This window comes from Dendropsophus ebraccatus, chromosome 5, assembly GCF_027789765.1.
Source record: "Dendropsophus ebraccatus isolate aDenEbr1 chromosome 5, aDenEbr1.pat, whole genome shotgun sequence".
Classification (NCBI taxonomy): Eukaryota; Metazoa; Chordata; class Amphibia; order Anura; family Hylidae; genus Dendropsophus; species Dendropsophus ebraccatus.
The window spans coordinates 161,854,767-161,871,495 of NC_091458.1; the positions used below are offsets into that span (position 1 = coordinate 161,854,767).

The 16,729-nt window shown below is 45.7% G+C and overlaps 1 protein-coding gene across 1 annotated transcript in view; it reads right to left on the bottom strand.

The window, feature by feature from the left end:
- The window catches only part of VMP1 (vacuole membrane protein 1), a 106,090-nt gene that overhangs the window by 25,112 nt on the left and 64,249 nt on the right, over positions 1-16,729 (bottom strand). Inside the window, exons 9-11 of the mRNA XM_069971800.1 lie at positions 5,732-5,812; positions 4,753-4,869; positions 3,559-3,620 (exon numbers count right to left, since the gene is read on the bottom strand). Coding sequence (XP_069827901.1) covers positions 3,559-3,620; positions 4,753-4,869; positions 5,732-5,812 — 260 coding nt within the window. The remainder of the gene's footprint in view (positions 1-3,558; positions 3,621-4,752; positions 4,870-5,731; positions 5,813-16,729) is intronic.

The following is a 16,729-nucleotide window of genomic DNA, read 5'->3' on the forward strand; positions in this document are numbered from 1 at the left end:
TATCACAGTGTATACTATTACTGTATATATTTCCCTGTATGATATCACTGTGTATACTATTACTGTATATATTTCCCTGTATGATATCACTGTGTATACTATTACTGTATATATTTCCCTGTATGATATCACTGTGTATACTATTACTGTATATAATATTTCCCTGTATAATATTACTGTGTATACTATTACTGTATATATTTCCCTGTATAATATCACTGTGTATACTATTACTGTATATATTTCCCTGTATAATATTACTGTGTATACTATTACTGTATATAATATTTCCCTGTATAATATCACTGTGTATACTATTACTGTATATAATATTTCCCTGTATAATATCACTGTGTATACTATTACTGTATATAATATTTCCCTGTATAATATCACAGTGTATACTATTACTGTATATATTTCCCTGTATGATATCACTGTGTATACTATTACTGTATATATTTCCCTGTATAATATCACTGTGTATACTATTACTGTATATAATATTTCCCTGTATAATATCACTGTGTATACTATTACTGTATATAATATTTCCCTGTATAATATCACTGTGTATACTATTACTGTATATAATATTTCCCTGTATAATATCACAGTGTATACTATTACTGTATATATTTCCCTGTATGATATCACTGTGTATACTATTACTGTATATATTTCCCTGTATGATATCACTGTGTATACTATTACTGTATATATTTCCCTGTATGATATCACTGTGTATACTATTACTGTATATAATATTTCCCTGTATACTATAGTGTTACTGTAGGGCCGGGAACCTGACACAGCGACTATCACATCTTCTAGAGCAAAGCTCACGCCTGTGTGGGTGGAGAACTATCTCATTCATGTAATTGTGCAATGGAGTGAGTGTGCGTGAGTGAGTGTCACCCAGCGCAGCAATGTGATAGCAAGGAGCGGCCAGGAAGCAGCCAGGATTACAGACACATTCCGAAGGGTCCGAGAGCTGAAAGGGGAGAGCACGGCCGCCACTTAAAGGGGACTCCGCACATAAGGCCGTAACTCTCCAGAGGTCACTGACATCTCATCAGCTTCATCACACTGAGAAGGATCAACTAGCTGCCAGATCCATATATTATCTTCACTGCCTCCAGAAGTTACTACACAGGCCCATGTGACAGTATATACTATATCCCTGGAGGTATACACTATATATAGACCTATCACCAGCCCATGTGACAGTATATACTATATCCCTGGAGGTATACACTATATATAGACCTATCACCAGCCCATGTGACAGTATATACTATATCCCTGGAGGTATACACTATATATAGGTATATCACCAGCCCATGTGACAGTATATACTATATCCCTGGAGGTATACACTATATATAGACCTATCACCAGCCCATGTGACAGTATATACTATATCCCTGGAGGTATACACTATATATAGAACTATCACCAGCCCATGTGACAGTATATACTATATCCCTGGAGGTATACACTATATATAGGAGCATATCACCAGCCCATGTGACAGTATATACTATATCCCTGGAGGTATACACTATATATAGGAGCATATCACCAGCCCATGTGACAGTATATACTATATCCCTGGAGGTATACACTATATATAGGAGCATATCACCAGCCCATGTGACAGTATATACTATATCCCTGGAGGTATACACTATATATAGGAGCATATCACCAGCCCATGTGACAGTATATACTATATCCCTGGAGGTATACACTATATATAGGAGCATATCACCAGCCCATGTGACAGTATATACTATATCCCTGGAGGTATACACTATATATAGGTATATCACCAGCCCATGTGACAGTATATACTATATCCCTGGACGTATACACTATATATAGGAGCATATCACCAGCCCATGTGACAGTATATACTATATCCCTGCAGGTATACACTATATATAGACCTATCACCAGCCCATGTGACAGTATATACTATATCCCTGGAGGTATACACTATATATAGGTATATCACCAGCCTATGTGACAGTATATACTATATACCTGGAGGTATACACTATATATAGGTATATCACCAGCCCATGTGACAGTATATACTATATCCCTGGAGGTATACACTATATATAGACCTATCACCAGCCCATGTGACAGTATATACTATATCCCTGGAGGTATACACTATATATAGGAGCATATCACCAGCCCATGTGACAGTATATACTATATCCCTGGAGGTATACACTATATATAGGAGCATATCACCAGCCCATGTGACCGTATATACACTATATCCCTGGAGGTATACACTATATATAGACCTATCACCAGCCTATGTGACAGTATATACTATATCCCTGGAGGTATACACTATATATAGGAGCATATCACCAGCCCATGTGACAGTATATACACTATATCCCTGGAGGTATACACTATATATAGGTATATCACCAGCCCATGTGACAGTATATACTATATACCTGGAGGTATACACTATATATAGGAGCATATCACCAGCCCATGTGACAGTATATACTATATCCCTGGAGGTATACACTATATATAGGTATATCACCAGCCCATGTGACAGTATATACTATATCCCTGGAGGTATACACTATATATAGACCTATCACCAGCCCATGTGACAGTATATACTATATCCCTGGAGGTATACACTATATATAGACCTATCACCAGCCCATGTGACAGTATATACTATATCCCTGGAGGTATACACTATATATAGGTATATCACCAGCCCATGTGACAGTATATACTATATCCCTGGAGGTATACACTATATATAGGAGCAAATCACCAGCCCATGTGACAGTATATACTATATCCCTGGAGGTATACACTATATATAGGAGCATATCACCAGCCCATGTGACAGTATATACTATATCCCTGGAGGTATACACTATATATAGGAGCATATCACCAGCCCATGTGACAGTATATACTATATCCCTGGAGGTATACACTATATATAGGAGCATATCACCAGCCCATGTGACAGTATATACTATATCCCTGGAGGTATACACTATATATAGACCTATCACCAGCCCATGTGTCAGTATATACTATATCCCTGGAGGTATACACTATATATAGGTATATCACCAGCCCATGTGACAGTATATACTATATCCCTGGAGGTATACACTATATATAGGAGCATATCACCAGCCCATGTGATAGTATATACTATATACCTGGAGGTATACACTATATATAGGTATATCACCAGCCCATGTGACAGTATATACTATATCCCTGGAGGTATACACTATATATAGGAGCATATCACCAGCCCATGTGACAGTATATACTATATCCCTGGAGGTATATACTTTACCTCGCCGCATCCTACAAGTATATCAGCTGAGATAGCACATAATACACATCCCCCTGGGTGATGAACGGCGGCCGTACACCTGACCGAGGACAATGACATCATGGCCGTTCCTGGGAATAATTCTGTGGAAGTCTGAGAAATCGGTGGCTGACTCCTTCAGAGTGGATTGTTGGTGGATTACTCACCCGATCAGAGCGACCATCTGCTCCACTATGTGCTTGCTGAAGGTGATGATGACAAAGAGCTTCTGCAGAGGGAGAGAAGAGGAGCAGCGTCAGCCGGGGAGACAATGGGACAACAATGCAGAAAACAATGGGACAACAATGCAGAAAACAATGGGACAACAATGTATCATCAGTCGGGGAGACAATGGGACAACAATGCAGAAAACAATGGGACAACAATGCAGAAAACAATGGGACAACAATGCAGAAAACAATGGGGCAACAATGCAGAAAACAATGGGGCAACAATGCAGAAAACAATGGGGCAACAATGCAGAAAACAATGGGGCAACAATGCAGAAAACAATGGGGCAACAATGCAGAAAACAATGGGACAACAATGTATCATCAGTCGGGAAGACAATGGGACAACAATGCAGAAAACAATGGGACAACAATGCAGAAAACAATGGGACAACAATATATCATCAGTCGGGGAGACAAGGGGACAACAATGTATCATCAGTCGGGGAGACAAGGGGACAACAATGCAGAAAACAATGGGACAACAATGTATCATCAGTCGGGGAGACAAGGGGACAACAATGCAGAAAACAATGTATCGTCAGCCGGGGAAACAATGTAATGTGATGAGCCCTACAAGTAATAACTCTATGAGGTGGGATAAGAGTACCCCACCAGGTCACACCCCACCAGGTCACACCCCACCAGGTCACACCCGCCTCTTGTAGCTTTTGTCTTAAAAGGTTTATGATATTTATTTTTTATTAGAATATCAGTTAAAACAGAAAATCCAGAGTCGGAAGGAGGAGGGGGGGGGGGGTTACCGAAAAATAATTAAGCATCTATACTTGCCCATCCCTCACAGCGCCACATCACCGGCTCACTGACTGCGGCTGGCTCCAGTATCCTTTAGGTTCTGGTGTCATCAGGGCCGCTCAACCAGTCAGTAATGGTGTCCAGCCCTGGTCACTGAATGGCTGAGCCAGGGCATGACATTGCAGCAGCTACAGGAGGCCGGCGGGGTCAGAGCGGTGAGGCAGTGCTGCGGGGGGACGGCGATAGGTAAGTATACATTCTTTAAGTTCCCGCGCTGCCTGTTGGATTTCTCGCTTTGGCCGGATTACGTTTAATCTTTACTGGTTTCACAAGTAACTTTCGGACATCGGCGTCCTGTGAGCGTACGGGACTTACCTGGATGTGCATTTTAATTATTGCTTTTCCAATTAGCGTGGCTCCAAAGAACGTCCAGAAGGGCACAAGGAAATGTCCACATGTTATTCCTGCCAGGTCGAATAAGGGATTTGGAATCTGAAGGGAAGAAGGTAAAACCAGTAAACACAACCAGTCCAAATCATTCTCTTTATGAGAGGTTCGATGGAGTCAACGGCCGATACAACGCATTAAAGCTGGACTAAAATACAAGATCCTCATAGACACAGTGTCCGTGACTGATGGGTTTGTGTCCGTTCCATCAGCAATTACCAATAATAAATGATTATATTATATGAGGCCTGTCCGGTCTTATATTCTCTCTATAGGAAACACAGATATGAGGCCTGTCCGGTCTTATATTCTCTCTATAGGAAACACAGATATGAGGCCTGTCCGGTCTTATATTCTCTCTATAGGAAACACAGATATGAGGCCTGTCCGGTCTTATATTCTCTCTATAGGAAACACAGATATGAGGCCTGTCCGGTCTTATATTCTCTCTATAGGAAACACAGATATGAGGCCTGTCCGGTCTTATATTCTCTCTATAGGAAACACAGACTCATTATATTATTACATCGGAGTAACGTCTCAGGTTTCATGGTGTAACGTTTAGCAACGTCCGGTGACTGTGACTACACGGCTGAACGTATGTGACACCTGAACATCAAATCCATATCTGTTAATCCAGGGATGGGGGGACCCTGCGGCTTCCTGCTGCTGCACAACTACAACTCCCATCATGTCTGGACTGACCAAGCTTTGGTTATGGAGTCTTGTATACACCTAGGCGCTCTCTTGTATACACCTAGGCGCTCTCTTGTATACACCTAGGCGCTCTCTTGTATACTCTCTTGTACCTCCCTATTTATTCTCCAGTCTATACTGCACACATGATGGAGTAGTCCCCCTGCAGATTAAATGCAAAATAAAAAGAAATAAAAAAGCAGCCACTTACTGAGGCGCAGGCCAGGATCCCCAGGAAGCCGACCTTCTGCACCAGATTCTGAACCGCCAGCTTGGCCCGTGATGCAAAATCCTAAAAGAGAAAGAATATCCAGGTGAGACGTATGAAAATAACGTCCGAGAATCCACGTCCCACAGCGACGTAATACAATGTCCGAGAATCCACGTCCCACAGCGATGTAATACAATGTCCGAGAATCCACGTCCCACAGTGCGGTAATACAATGTCCGAGAAGCCAAGTCCCACAGCGACGTAATACAATGTACATGAATCCACGTCCCACAGTGCGGTAATACAATGTCCGAGAATCCACGTCCCACAGTACGGTAATACAATGTCCGAGAAGCCACGTCCCACAGTACGGTAATACAATGTCCGAGAAGCCACGTCCCACAGCGATGTAATACAATGTCCGAGAAGCCACGTCCCACAGCGATGTAATACAATGTCCGAGAATCCACGTCCCACAGCGATGTAATACAATGTCCGAGAATCCACGTCCCACAGCGACGTAATACAATGTACATGAATCCACGTCCCACAGTGCGGTAATACAATGTCCGAGAAGCCACGTCCCACAGTGCGGTAATACAATGTCCGAGAAGCCACGTCCCACAGTGCGGTAATACAATGTCCGAGAAGCCACGTCCCACAGTGCAGTAATATAATGTCCGAGAATCCAAGCAGTGACGCCGCTGCCGGTGGACATGGGGTGCCCCATCTCCCGGTCCACAATCCACTGCTTCAGGAGCCCCAGGCAGGATAGCCCCTCGCACCACTACCTCCTTGCTGACCTGACCAGACCCCTCTCAGTAATAGCACATCCCCCTCCCCCCACTCCAAATCCAGCCCCTCCACCTCCTTTCTACCCCCATCATCTCCTCTCTGCCCCTCCTCTCCCCCCCATCATCTCCTCTCTCCCCCCATCATCTCCTCTCTCCCCCTCCTCTCTACCTCCTCATCTCCTCTCTCCCCCTCCTCTCTACCTCATCATCTCCTCTCTCCCCCTCCTCTCTACCTCATTATCTCCTCTCTCCCCCTCCTCTCTACCTCATCATCTCCTCTCTCCCCCTCCTCTCTACCTCCTCATCTCCTCTCTACCTCATCATCTCCTCTCTACCTCATCATCTCCTCTCTCCCCCTCCTCTCTACCTCATCATCTCCTCTCTCCCCCTCCTCATCTCCTCTCTCCCCCTCCTCTCTACCTCATCATCTCCTCTCTACCTCATCATCTCCTCTCTCCCCCTCCTCTCTACCTCATCATCTCCTCTCTCCCCCTCCTCTCTACCTCATCATCTCCTCTCTACCTCATCATCTCCTCTCTCCCCCTCCTCTCTACCCTCATCATCTCCTCTCAACCCCATCATCTCCTCTCTAACCCTCCAGCTCTTCTTTACTCCCATCATCTCCTCTCTCCCCCTCCTCTCTACCCTCATCATCTCCTCTCTCCCCCTCCTCTCTACCCTCATCATCTCCTCTCAACCCCATCATCTCCTTTCTAACCCTCCAGCTCTTCTTTACTCCCATCATCTCCTCTCTCCCCCTCCTCTGTACTCCCATCATCTCCTCTCTTCCCATGCTTCCCTGCTCTCTCCCCCTCACCCCCTTTACCTCCTCTCTTCATCTCCCCATTTACCTTCTCTCTCCCCCATCACCTCCTCTTTCCCTCCTCCTCACCACTTTTACCTCCTCTATTTTCCTCTCCCCCTCCCCCCTATACTCCTCTCCCCCACAACCTCTTTCCTCCCCCTTTACCTCCTCTCTCCCCCACCCCCTCCTCTTTCCATGCTTCTCTCTCTCCCTCACCCCCTTTACCTCCTCTCTCTTCCTTTCCCCCTTCACATCCCCCCTCCTTCTCTCCCCCCTCTGTTCCACTCAGACCTCACTCTGCACACCAGGCCTGGACGTGATTTTTCCCGTGGCTCAGAGGCTGGAGAAGAAAGAAAGTGGAACGATGGGTACTGTTATGGGGGCACACTAGGGCAGGGGCATTTAATATGGGGACATAGCAGGTGAGGGGGCATTTACTATGGGGCACAGCAGGAGGCATTATTACTATATGGAGGCACAGCAAGAGACATTATTAATAGGGATGGTCTGAACCTGCCGAGGTTCGGGTTCGTACGAACCTGGACTCTCTGCAATGATTCCTGCTGTCTTAAACCTCAGTGCAGAGGGTGGATACAGCGGGAGGACCGCCTGGAAAACCGGGATACAGCCGCAGCCATAGGCTGTATCCCAGTTTTCCAGGCGGTCTTCCCGCTTTATCCATTCTCTCCACGGAGGTTTAAGACAGCGGGAATCATTGCAGAGAGTCCGGGTTAGTACCAACCCGAACCTCGGCAGGTTCGGACTATGCCTAGTAATAATGTCTCCTGTTGTGCCTCCATATAGTAATAATGTCTCCTGCTGTGCCTCCATATAGTAATAATGTCCCCTACTGTGCCTCCATATAGTAATAATGTCCCCTACTGTGCCTCCATATAGTAATAATGTCCCCTACTGTGCCTCCATATAGTAATAAGGTCTCCTGCTGTGCCTCCATATAGTAATAATGTCCCCTACTGTGCCTCCATATAGTAATAAGGTCTCCTGCTGTGCCCTCCATATAGTAATAATGGAGGACACAGCAGGGGACATTATTACTATATGGAGGCACAGCAGGAGACATTATTACTATATGGAGGCACAGCAGGAGACATTATTACTATATGGAGGGCACAGCAGGAGACATTATTACTATATGGAGGGCACAGCAGGGGATATTATTACTATATGGTGGATCCTACATATGGGGGCAACCTACACACCTAGTCACTTTACTGCGGATGATTACTGTATGGGATACAGGTAGGTAGGAAAAAGGGAGGGAGTTTAAAGGAGTTTAAAGGAAAAGTCAGGAGCCTAATATGTTTGTCTGGCAAGAGATGAATCGTAGCTGCAATAAATCATCAGGGTGATCTGAGCCAGATGGAGAAGAAAACATGGGGAGGTGTGTGACTAAATGAAGAGGTATCTGGCTACATGAGGACATATTTGGCTGCCATGGGGGGAGGTATCTGACTACATGGGGAAGGTACATGGCTACATAGAAGGAGGCATTTTGACAACATGGGAGATATCTGCCTACATTGGGGGCAGAGGTATCTGGCTGCAGGGAGACATGTCCAACTCCATGGGACAGATCTGGCAGTAAGAGGCATATACAGCTTCAGGGGACAAATCCGTCTGGAAAAGACATATCCACCTACAGGGGACATACCTGACATCTAGAAACATATCTGACTGCAGGGGGCATACCTAGCTACAGACAGTACATCTCGCTGCAATGGGCATATCGGACTCCAGGGGGCACATCTGGCTCCATGGGACATACCTGGATACAAGAGGCATACCTAGCCAAAAGAGGCATATGTGGCTGGAAAGGGTGTATTTGGCTGCAGGGGACATATCGGGCTCCAGGGGCGTACCTAGCTGAAAGGGACATATCATACTTACCTGCCCGCGCTCCCACCTGCTTCTCTGGCTCAAGGCTCACTGACAACCTGCCCAGTACGCGGTCCTGCTGCAGCCACTGATTGGCTGGGCGCCCGTCAATTACCCACAAGACTGAGAAGCAGGTAGGAGTGCGGGCAGGTTAATATGATCTGTTTAAGGCCCGGCAGCTAACTAGTTATAGAGGCAGCGGCTACATTCTCGCAGTGGAATGAAAATCTGCTGTGAGAATACAGAGCCATAGGCCATAACAGCAGAGTGTCGCAGCGAAAAGTATGTGTGAATCTACCCTGAGGCAATGTTATTAATGGATGGCGTCCTTGGGGGTACTCGGCTGGAGCAGCTTGTCACATGGGGGTACTTGGCTTCAAAAGGTTGAGAAACACTGATGTAGGAGATAATTATTCGGAATAATTCATATTCAAAAAGAGTTTTAAAAAGGTTAAAAACAGTAAAGGGTGGTCTTATTTTTATAATGGAGAGGGAACGCCAAGCCTGGAAGATCCCCAGCTTGTACTGGATGGTGTGAGACTGGATATACACAATGGCGTAGCTCCCAGGGTCGCAGCAGTCACCACTGCGACCCGGCCCGCCATGAGGGCCCCCCCCTTGCCACTGCACTGCCCCCCCATAAATAACTTGTGACCACAAGCACTGTTTTGCTTGCGGTCACAAGAGCAGGCGCGCGCTGAACTCACTGTGCGCCTGAGGCCCGGGACTTCCGTTACATGAAGCGCACGTAAGAGACGCTCTCTGTACCGGAAGTCCCAGCCCTGGCGCAGATAGGACGGGACACCCCCCAGCCGCACATCAGCCGGGGGCCAGACCAGGAGGAGAGAGGACTAACGGGGGAGCGGGCTGTTAGGGGAGTTGTGTGTTTTTTTATTTTTTTATCTGCTTTTCATGGAGGGAAGAGGGGGCCCATATATATAGGTGGGGGGAGCCTTTTATAAAGGAAGGGGCCATCTATAAACGGGGGAGAGAAGCCATCTATAAGGGGGGGGAAGGAGAAGGGGCCATCTATAAAGAGGGGGAGAAGCCATCTATAAGGGGGAGGGGCCATCTATGAGGGAGGGAGAGGGGGCCATCTATAAGGGGGGAGGGGCCATCTATGAGGGAGGGAGAGGGGGCCATCTATAAGGGGAGGGTGTATCTATAAGGGGGGGGAGAAGGGGCTATCTATAAAGGGAGGGTGGAGAGGGGGCCATCTATAAGGGGGACAACATACAGGGGGCCATCTATAAAGTGGAAAACATGGGGGGCCTTCTATAAGGGGAACAACAAAGGGGGCCTTCTATAGGGGGGGCATCTATAAGGCAGACAACACAGGGAGGCCCATCTATAAGGGGAACAACACAGTAAGTCTACCCACTAAATGAGGGTGTAAAGGGGACAGTACAGATGTGCAGTGAGTAGAGAGATGAGGATGGTGCCAGAGCGAGGAGCCTAATATGTCTGTCTAGCAGATTCTGTGGATTCATGGCTCAGAGAAGTTGTAATGGCCCAGGACGGATGGAGAAGAAAATGAAAAGGGAAGAACTCTGACAGAGAAGACGCTCCCTGTGAGTCACCTGATATAACTGCACTGTAATGTGTATGGGGTACAGAGTCTGTGTAGGGCTGGGTCAGCCTCTATATGACTGGATGAGGTGATGGTGATCTGTGTACAGTGGATGTTATTCAGTAGCAGCGGTGGTGTTAGTCAGTATGTGGTGGTATAAGTCAGTAGCAGTGGTGGTGTTAGTCAGTATGTGGTGGTATAAGTCAGTAGTAGCGGTGGTGTTAGTAGCAGTGGCAGTGTTAGGGCCCTACTACACGGGACAATATCGTTCAGATTATCGTTAAATTGTTTCGAATCTAAACGATAATCGTTCGGTTGAAATGCAGTTAATGATTAACGACCGAATGAGAAATCGTTGATCGCTTTATAAGACCTGGACCTGTTTTTATTGTTGCTCATTCGCAAAACGTTCGCATTGAATAAGACGTCATTCGGCCGCAATAGCTGTCGTTTGAGATTGTTAATCGTTAACGATTATGCGAACGATAATCGTCCGGTAGAATAGGGCCCTTAGTCAGTATGCAGCGGTATTAGTCAGTAGCAGCTGTGGTGTTATTTGTTACTTGTAATCCGGTACTGTGTTTTATTGGTCTTAGTATACAGGATTTGGTCAGTAACAATATAGTGGTGATGGTAGTGACTGTGGTGTGGCGGTAATATTTCCTTCTTATATACTGGTATTATTGGCAATATTGGACTCCGTGTACAGGATTTGGTCAGTAACAGTATGGCGGTAATATGTATGCTGATAATATTTTCTCTTCCTTTATGCTGGTGTTATTGGTAATATCTGTCTTGGGGGGGGGTGTAGATATATATATATATATATATATATATATATATATATTATATTATATTATAATATAATATATATATAGCATCACTTGGTCGTGAAAGGAGGGGGGGGGGGGGGCCCAAGTTAACCTCTCGCACCAGGGCCCAGGAGTCATTAGCTACGCCCCTGCACATTGTCAGACATTGTCAGGTTTCTGTTATAGCTTTATACTGTTCCTAATCTGAAAAATTCTTCTGAAAACATTTAGCAAGAACTGAGTGAGTAGAAGTAGTGATGATCCCATTGTATCCATACTACGTGTCTGTATAGAACTCTGGGACTGGATCCCCTCGTAGCTTCAGATTTGTATATGTATATGTGTATGTGTCTGTATATGTATATGTGTATGTGTATGTGTATGTATCTGTATGTATATGTGTCTGTATATGCGCCTGGGTCTGTATGTATCTGTATGTGTATGTGCATGTGTATGTGTCTGTAAATGTGTATGTCTGTAAATGTGTATGTCTCTGTATGTATGTGTCTGTATATGTGCCTGTGTTTGTATATGTGTATGTGTCTGTAAATGTGTATGTGTCTGTATATGTGTATGTATCTGTATATATGTGTATGCGTCTGTATATATGTGTATGCGTCTATGTACCTGTATCAAACAGACTTTATGTACGTGCATTGGTGTTAAATATAAGACTATAGGGCAAATGTATTAACATGTTTGTGCTCTTTTTTTGGCTAATTCTGAGTTTTTTTCGTGGAGTGAATTTTGCATATTATTATTTTATGCAAATTATTGTTTTAAGGTGATTTTTTAATTTTTGCACGAAACAATTGCATGGTGGTGGTACTCTACTGCGACGTTAGTGTAGGTTTTTCTTGTTTATCAGGGCACTTGCAGTAAATGATGTTTGTGCAACAACTGTAAAAATTTTGCACAGTCCATAAGAAGTATTTGTGCAGATGATCCAGTCCCCAATAGATGTACAGGTCTATAGGGTGTATATATATGTGTGTGTGTGTGTGTGTGTGTGTGTGTAAGTAATATATATGTGTGTAGAAACAAATCCACAACTTTAGTTTCACCATTGACAGACTTTAGATTAAAAACAAAAATCCACCAGTACATTTTGGTTTTGGAGAGTGTAGTGTTAGAGAGTCCCGTACAGGGCGCCATCTAATCTCAGGCCGCCCCAGGAAACAGCAAAGACAAAGCATTTTCGTCTGTCTCATGGTTTCTCTAATGAGTGGAAGATATCGGTCAGGCGGTGGGTATACGTTACTTATTACTGTACGGATTATATTATACTATTGTTGGACTCAATGAGGAAACAATCGTATTTCTTCAAAACCAAATAAACTTGTGTCCTGGACAATTGCAGACAAATATCCGGTGAGTAACGACCATTCAGCGTGTAAGACTCCACAGAGTACAAGTAGACGGTCATACTCTCTACAAACCTACTGACTGCTCCTCGACTTTGCTCTCATGACTCAACGTCCGCGTTTTTAAGTCACCATTTTATTGCTTATTAAAGACTTGTGTGTTTTACCTGAAGGGAGAGGTTACAAGATGAAGATTCCGGAATCTACCCCAGCGTGCAGCCATATGCGGCATGGTGGGGGGTGTATATCCGGCTCCTGACTTCATCTATTTAGACAGGTATTATGGCAGAACAAAGCCCCATGCTGCATTACTAATCCTCCTCTTCCAGTAAGGATGGAGTCACGTTCCCAGGGGACGGCTTTACTGTGCCGAGTCATCAGACAAAACTGCACCACAAAGCAAGTCATGAGGCTTACGTCCTGGACCCCCACCCCCCACCCCCACAGTCTGCAGATAGTAACCGGCCATTCCAAGGGGTCAAATCTATGTCATAGCCAAATCCTTAAGAGGTAAGAGGTCTCCCCCCTGTTTGAGAAGAAAGAGGTCTGAACATCTAGGGGCTATAATGGTACAAGAAATGGTAATGGACAATGCCGTTCAATGATCTCCGGTCAGGGAGTATTTGGGGAGCCTCCACCATATTCTGCCATGGGTTCTCCATAAACAACAGCTTCCTAGGAGACTACACGGACATAAGAGTCCCAGATGCCGACCGCTCCCAGAAACTTTTACAGAAACTCACAGATCTCCCCAGAAAACGTCAACGAAAGAGAAAGGAAAAAGAGGAGATGGAGGCAGTGGATCAGGGCAGGTGAGTACAGCTTTATATTGACAGCACCTGGAACCCATTACCACAATCGCTTTATTATGGGTGAGACGTGCCGGGAAAACCTCGGTCCTGGGAATAAGACGGAAATCCTATAGGGGCAGACGACATTCACTATGAGGTTAAAGCCATAAAGATATGAATCTCCTCCGCAGAAACATAGGACGAGTAAAGGAGTACTCCGACAGGTCCTAACAAACAACAGACACTATTATAAAGAATAATAAATGCAAAGAATACTATATGCCCCAAGTACCGCAAAGTCCTACCAGTCTTTCCATCAGGTTGTCAGGGGTTCCTGTCGAAGAATTGGGGCTTTGCTTTCTGGCGCCTGGGCGGTGGCAGCCTCTTCCTGCAGCTTCTCCGGGCCGGCAGCAGAGGATCCAATCAGGATCCACAAGCCATGAATATATTTGGCCACCACTCACGGCCTCATAACACCACTTGACGTCTAGATACAGGAGACCTTACCTCTTCTCGGTCTGTCATTATGGGGAAAGTCCCCGTCTCCAAAGCTGAGAGAGTGAGCGAGACTGCTGGGCGGCAAAGCGAGAACACAGAACATCTACACCAGTAAGTGCTGGGATTTACGGGGAGTGCAGTTCTTTACGATGCAACGAGGGTCACGTCACAAGCTTTGCAAGACCGTCAAATTTAAAGATATCCATGAAGGAAAGGTCCTAGAATTGTAGGGGGTCCAAAAACGAGGAAGCAGCAGGGAGGATGAAAAGGGCACGCTCTAACAATTTACTATGGCTGAGGGAATTCGGGAGAAACATTACAGAGCAGGAAAACCCCTTTAAACCTGCCATCACATCGCTGGAATACAGGAGTGATTATCGGCAAGAACTGGGCCCAGTAAAGGAGCACTCCAGGCAGGACCACATTTTTATACATGCTAAGAGAGGGGGTGGGCAAAAAAAAAAAAAAAAAACAATATCCACTGCGGCTCCAGTCCCCGGCCGCTTCCTGGTCTAGAGACAGGACTAGGGACACGATGTGGCAGCCAGTCAGCCAGTCCCACCTCTACCACTCTGTGACATCAGGTCCCATCTCTAGAGTAGGAAGCGGCCGGGGACTGGAGCGCCACAGTATGGAAACCTGTGCTGGAGCCGAGGAGGCAATTGGAGGCTTTTTACCCACACCCTCCCCAGGCATTTGGAGACGAGAATTTATTGTTATCTGGTCGTTGGGTGAATGAAGCCGATGGAAATCAGCAGACGCTGCGGCTTTACTGTACAATGGAGAGCAGCTGATTTGTGGGGGATCTCACAGGACCCCGGCTCCATGAAGAGGTCACTCTACATCAACATACAATTTTACAAGCTGCTTCTTAAAAACTTAGAAATCGTTTTCAGTTTTGACATTGAAGATAAGATGACGTCCCAAAATCCAACATTTCATCCCAATTCCCACAGATGTTGGCAAATATAAAAAGAATAAAAAAAACTAATAAGAATGAATTTCTGCTGTTGCCCTTGATAGTACAATGGAATCAAAGCCACTGGCTGGATAGAGTGTGGTCAGGCAATAAAGCCGCCAATGCATGGAGGAGGAGGAGGAGGAGGAGGAGGATGAGGAGGAGGATGAGCTCAGAGGAATGAAATGTTTCTGATTGCAGGATGGGAAACACAACTTAAATTACATGAGATCTCTTCAGGTTTCCAGATTACAAAATGGTTCAGCAACGATGAACTTCACTTCAGGAAATAAATCTGACCTCATGTGGCCACTATACATCACCGCCCTCGATAGGAATCACCGGCCTCGGCTTTATTCATTTACATAAAAATATAGATAAAAACACAATCGGCCTTAGTATGGGAAGAGGCCTGCAGCTCAGAAAGGGTTAACACAGCCATGCCTACAGCACATGTATGCAGAAAAAACCCATCATGTGAGAAAGCTGAGTGCCTGGGAGGGGATGTCCGAGCAGTTTCCGCATCTGTTGTGGGATGGGAAGGCCCCGAGCAGCCAGACATCTCTTTACTACATGTATTGGTAGTGTAGTACAGCTGCCTCCTAGGACCCCACTACCCTCCCTATTGTCAGCTTTTCATCATAATTTGCAGATACTTAAAGGGGCATTCCAGTACCATAAGACATTTACTACTCACAAAAATGGTATGTTCACACTGAGTAAATCAGGCAGAATTCTGCGGCAGAGCTCCCCACCATGGAATCATACCTGTCTTACTGTGTCAATGGGAGGACGTAGTCTCCGCTGCTCTCCGCTCATAGAATTGACATGTTCTACATGTTCTATATGGACTAGACACACCTGACCACACTGTAACACCACCACCAGCAGTGGCCAATGCATAGCGCTCTCCTCCTACACTAGACACACCTGACCACACTGTAACACCACCACCAGCAGCGGCTGATGTATAGTACTTTCCTCTTCTACACTAGACACACCTGACCAGACTGTAACACCACCACCAGTGGCTGATGCATAGCGCACTCCTTCTAAACTAGACACACCTGCCCACACTAACACCACCACCAGCACCAGTGGCCGATACATACTACACTCCTACACTAGGCACAACTAATCACACTGTAACAACACCACCAGCAGTGGCTGATGCATAGTACTCTCCTTCTACACTAGACACACCTGACCACACTGTAACACCCCCACCAGTGGCCGATGCATAGCGCTCTCCTCCTACAATAGACGCACCTGACCACACTAACACCACCAGCACCAGTGGCCGATAGATAGCGCTCTCCTTCTACAATAGACGCACCTGACCACACTAACACCACCAGCACCAGTGGCCGATAGATAGCGCTCTCCTTCTACACTAGACACACCTGACCACACTGTAACACCACCACCAGCGGCTGATGTATAGTACTCTCCTTCTACACTAGACACACCTGACCACACTGTAACATTACCACCAGCAGTGGCTGATGTA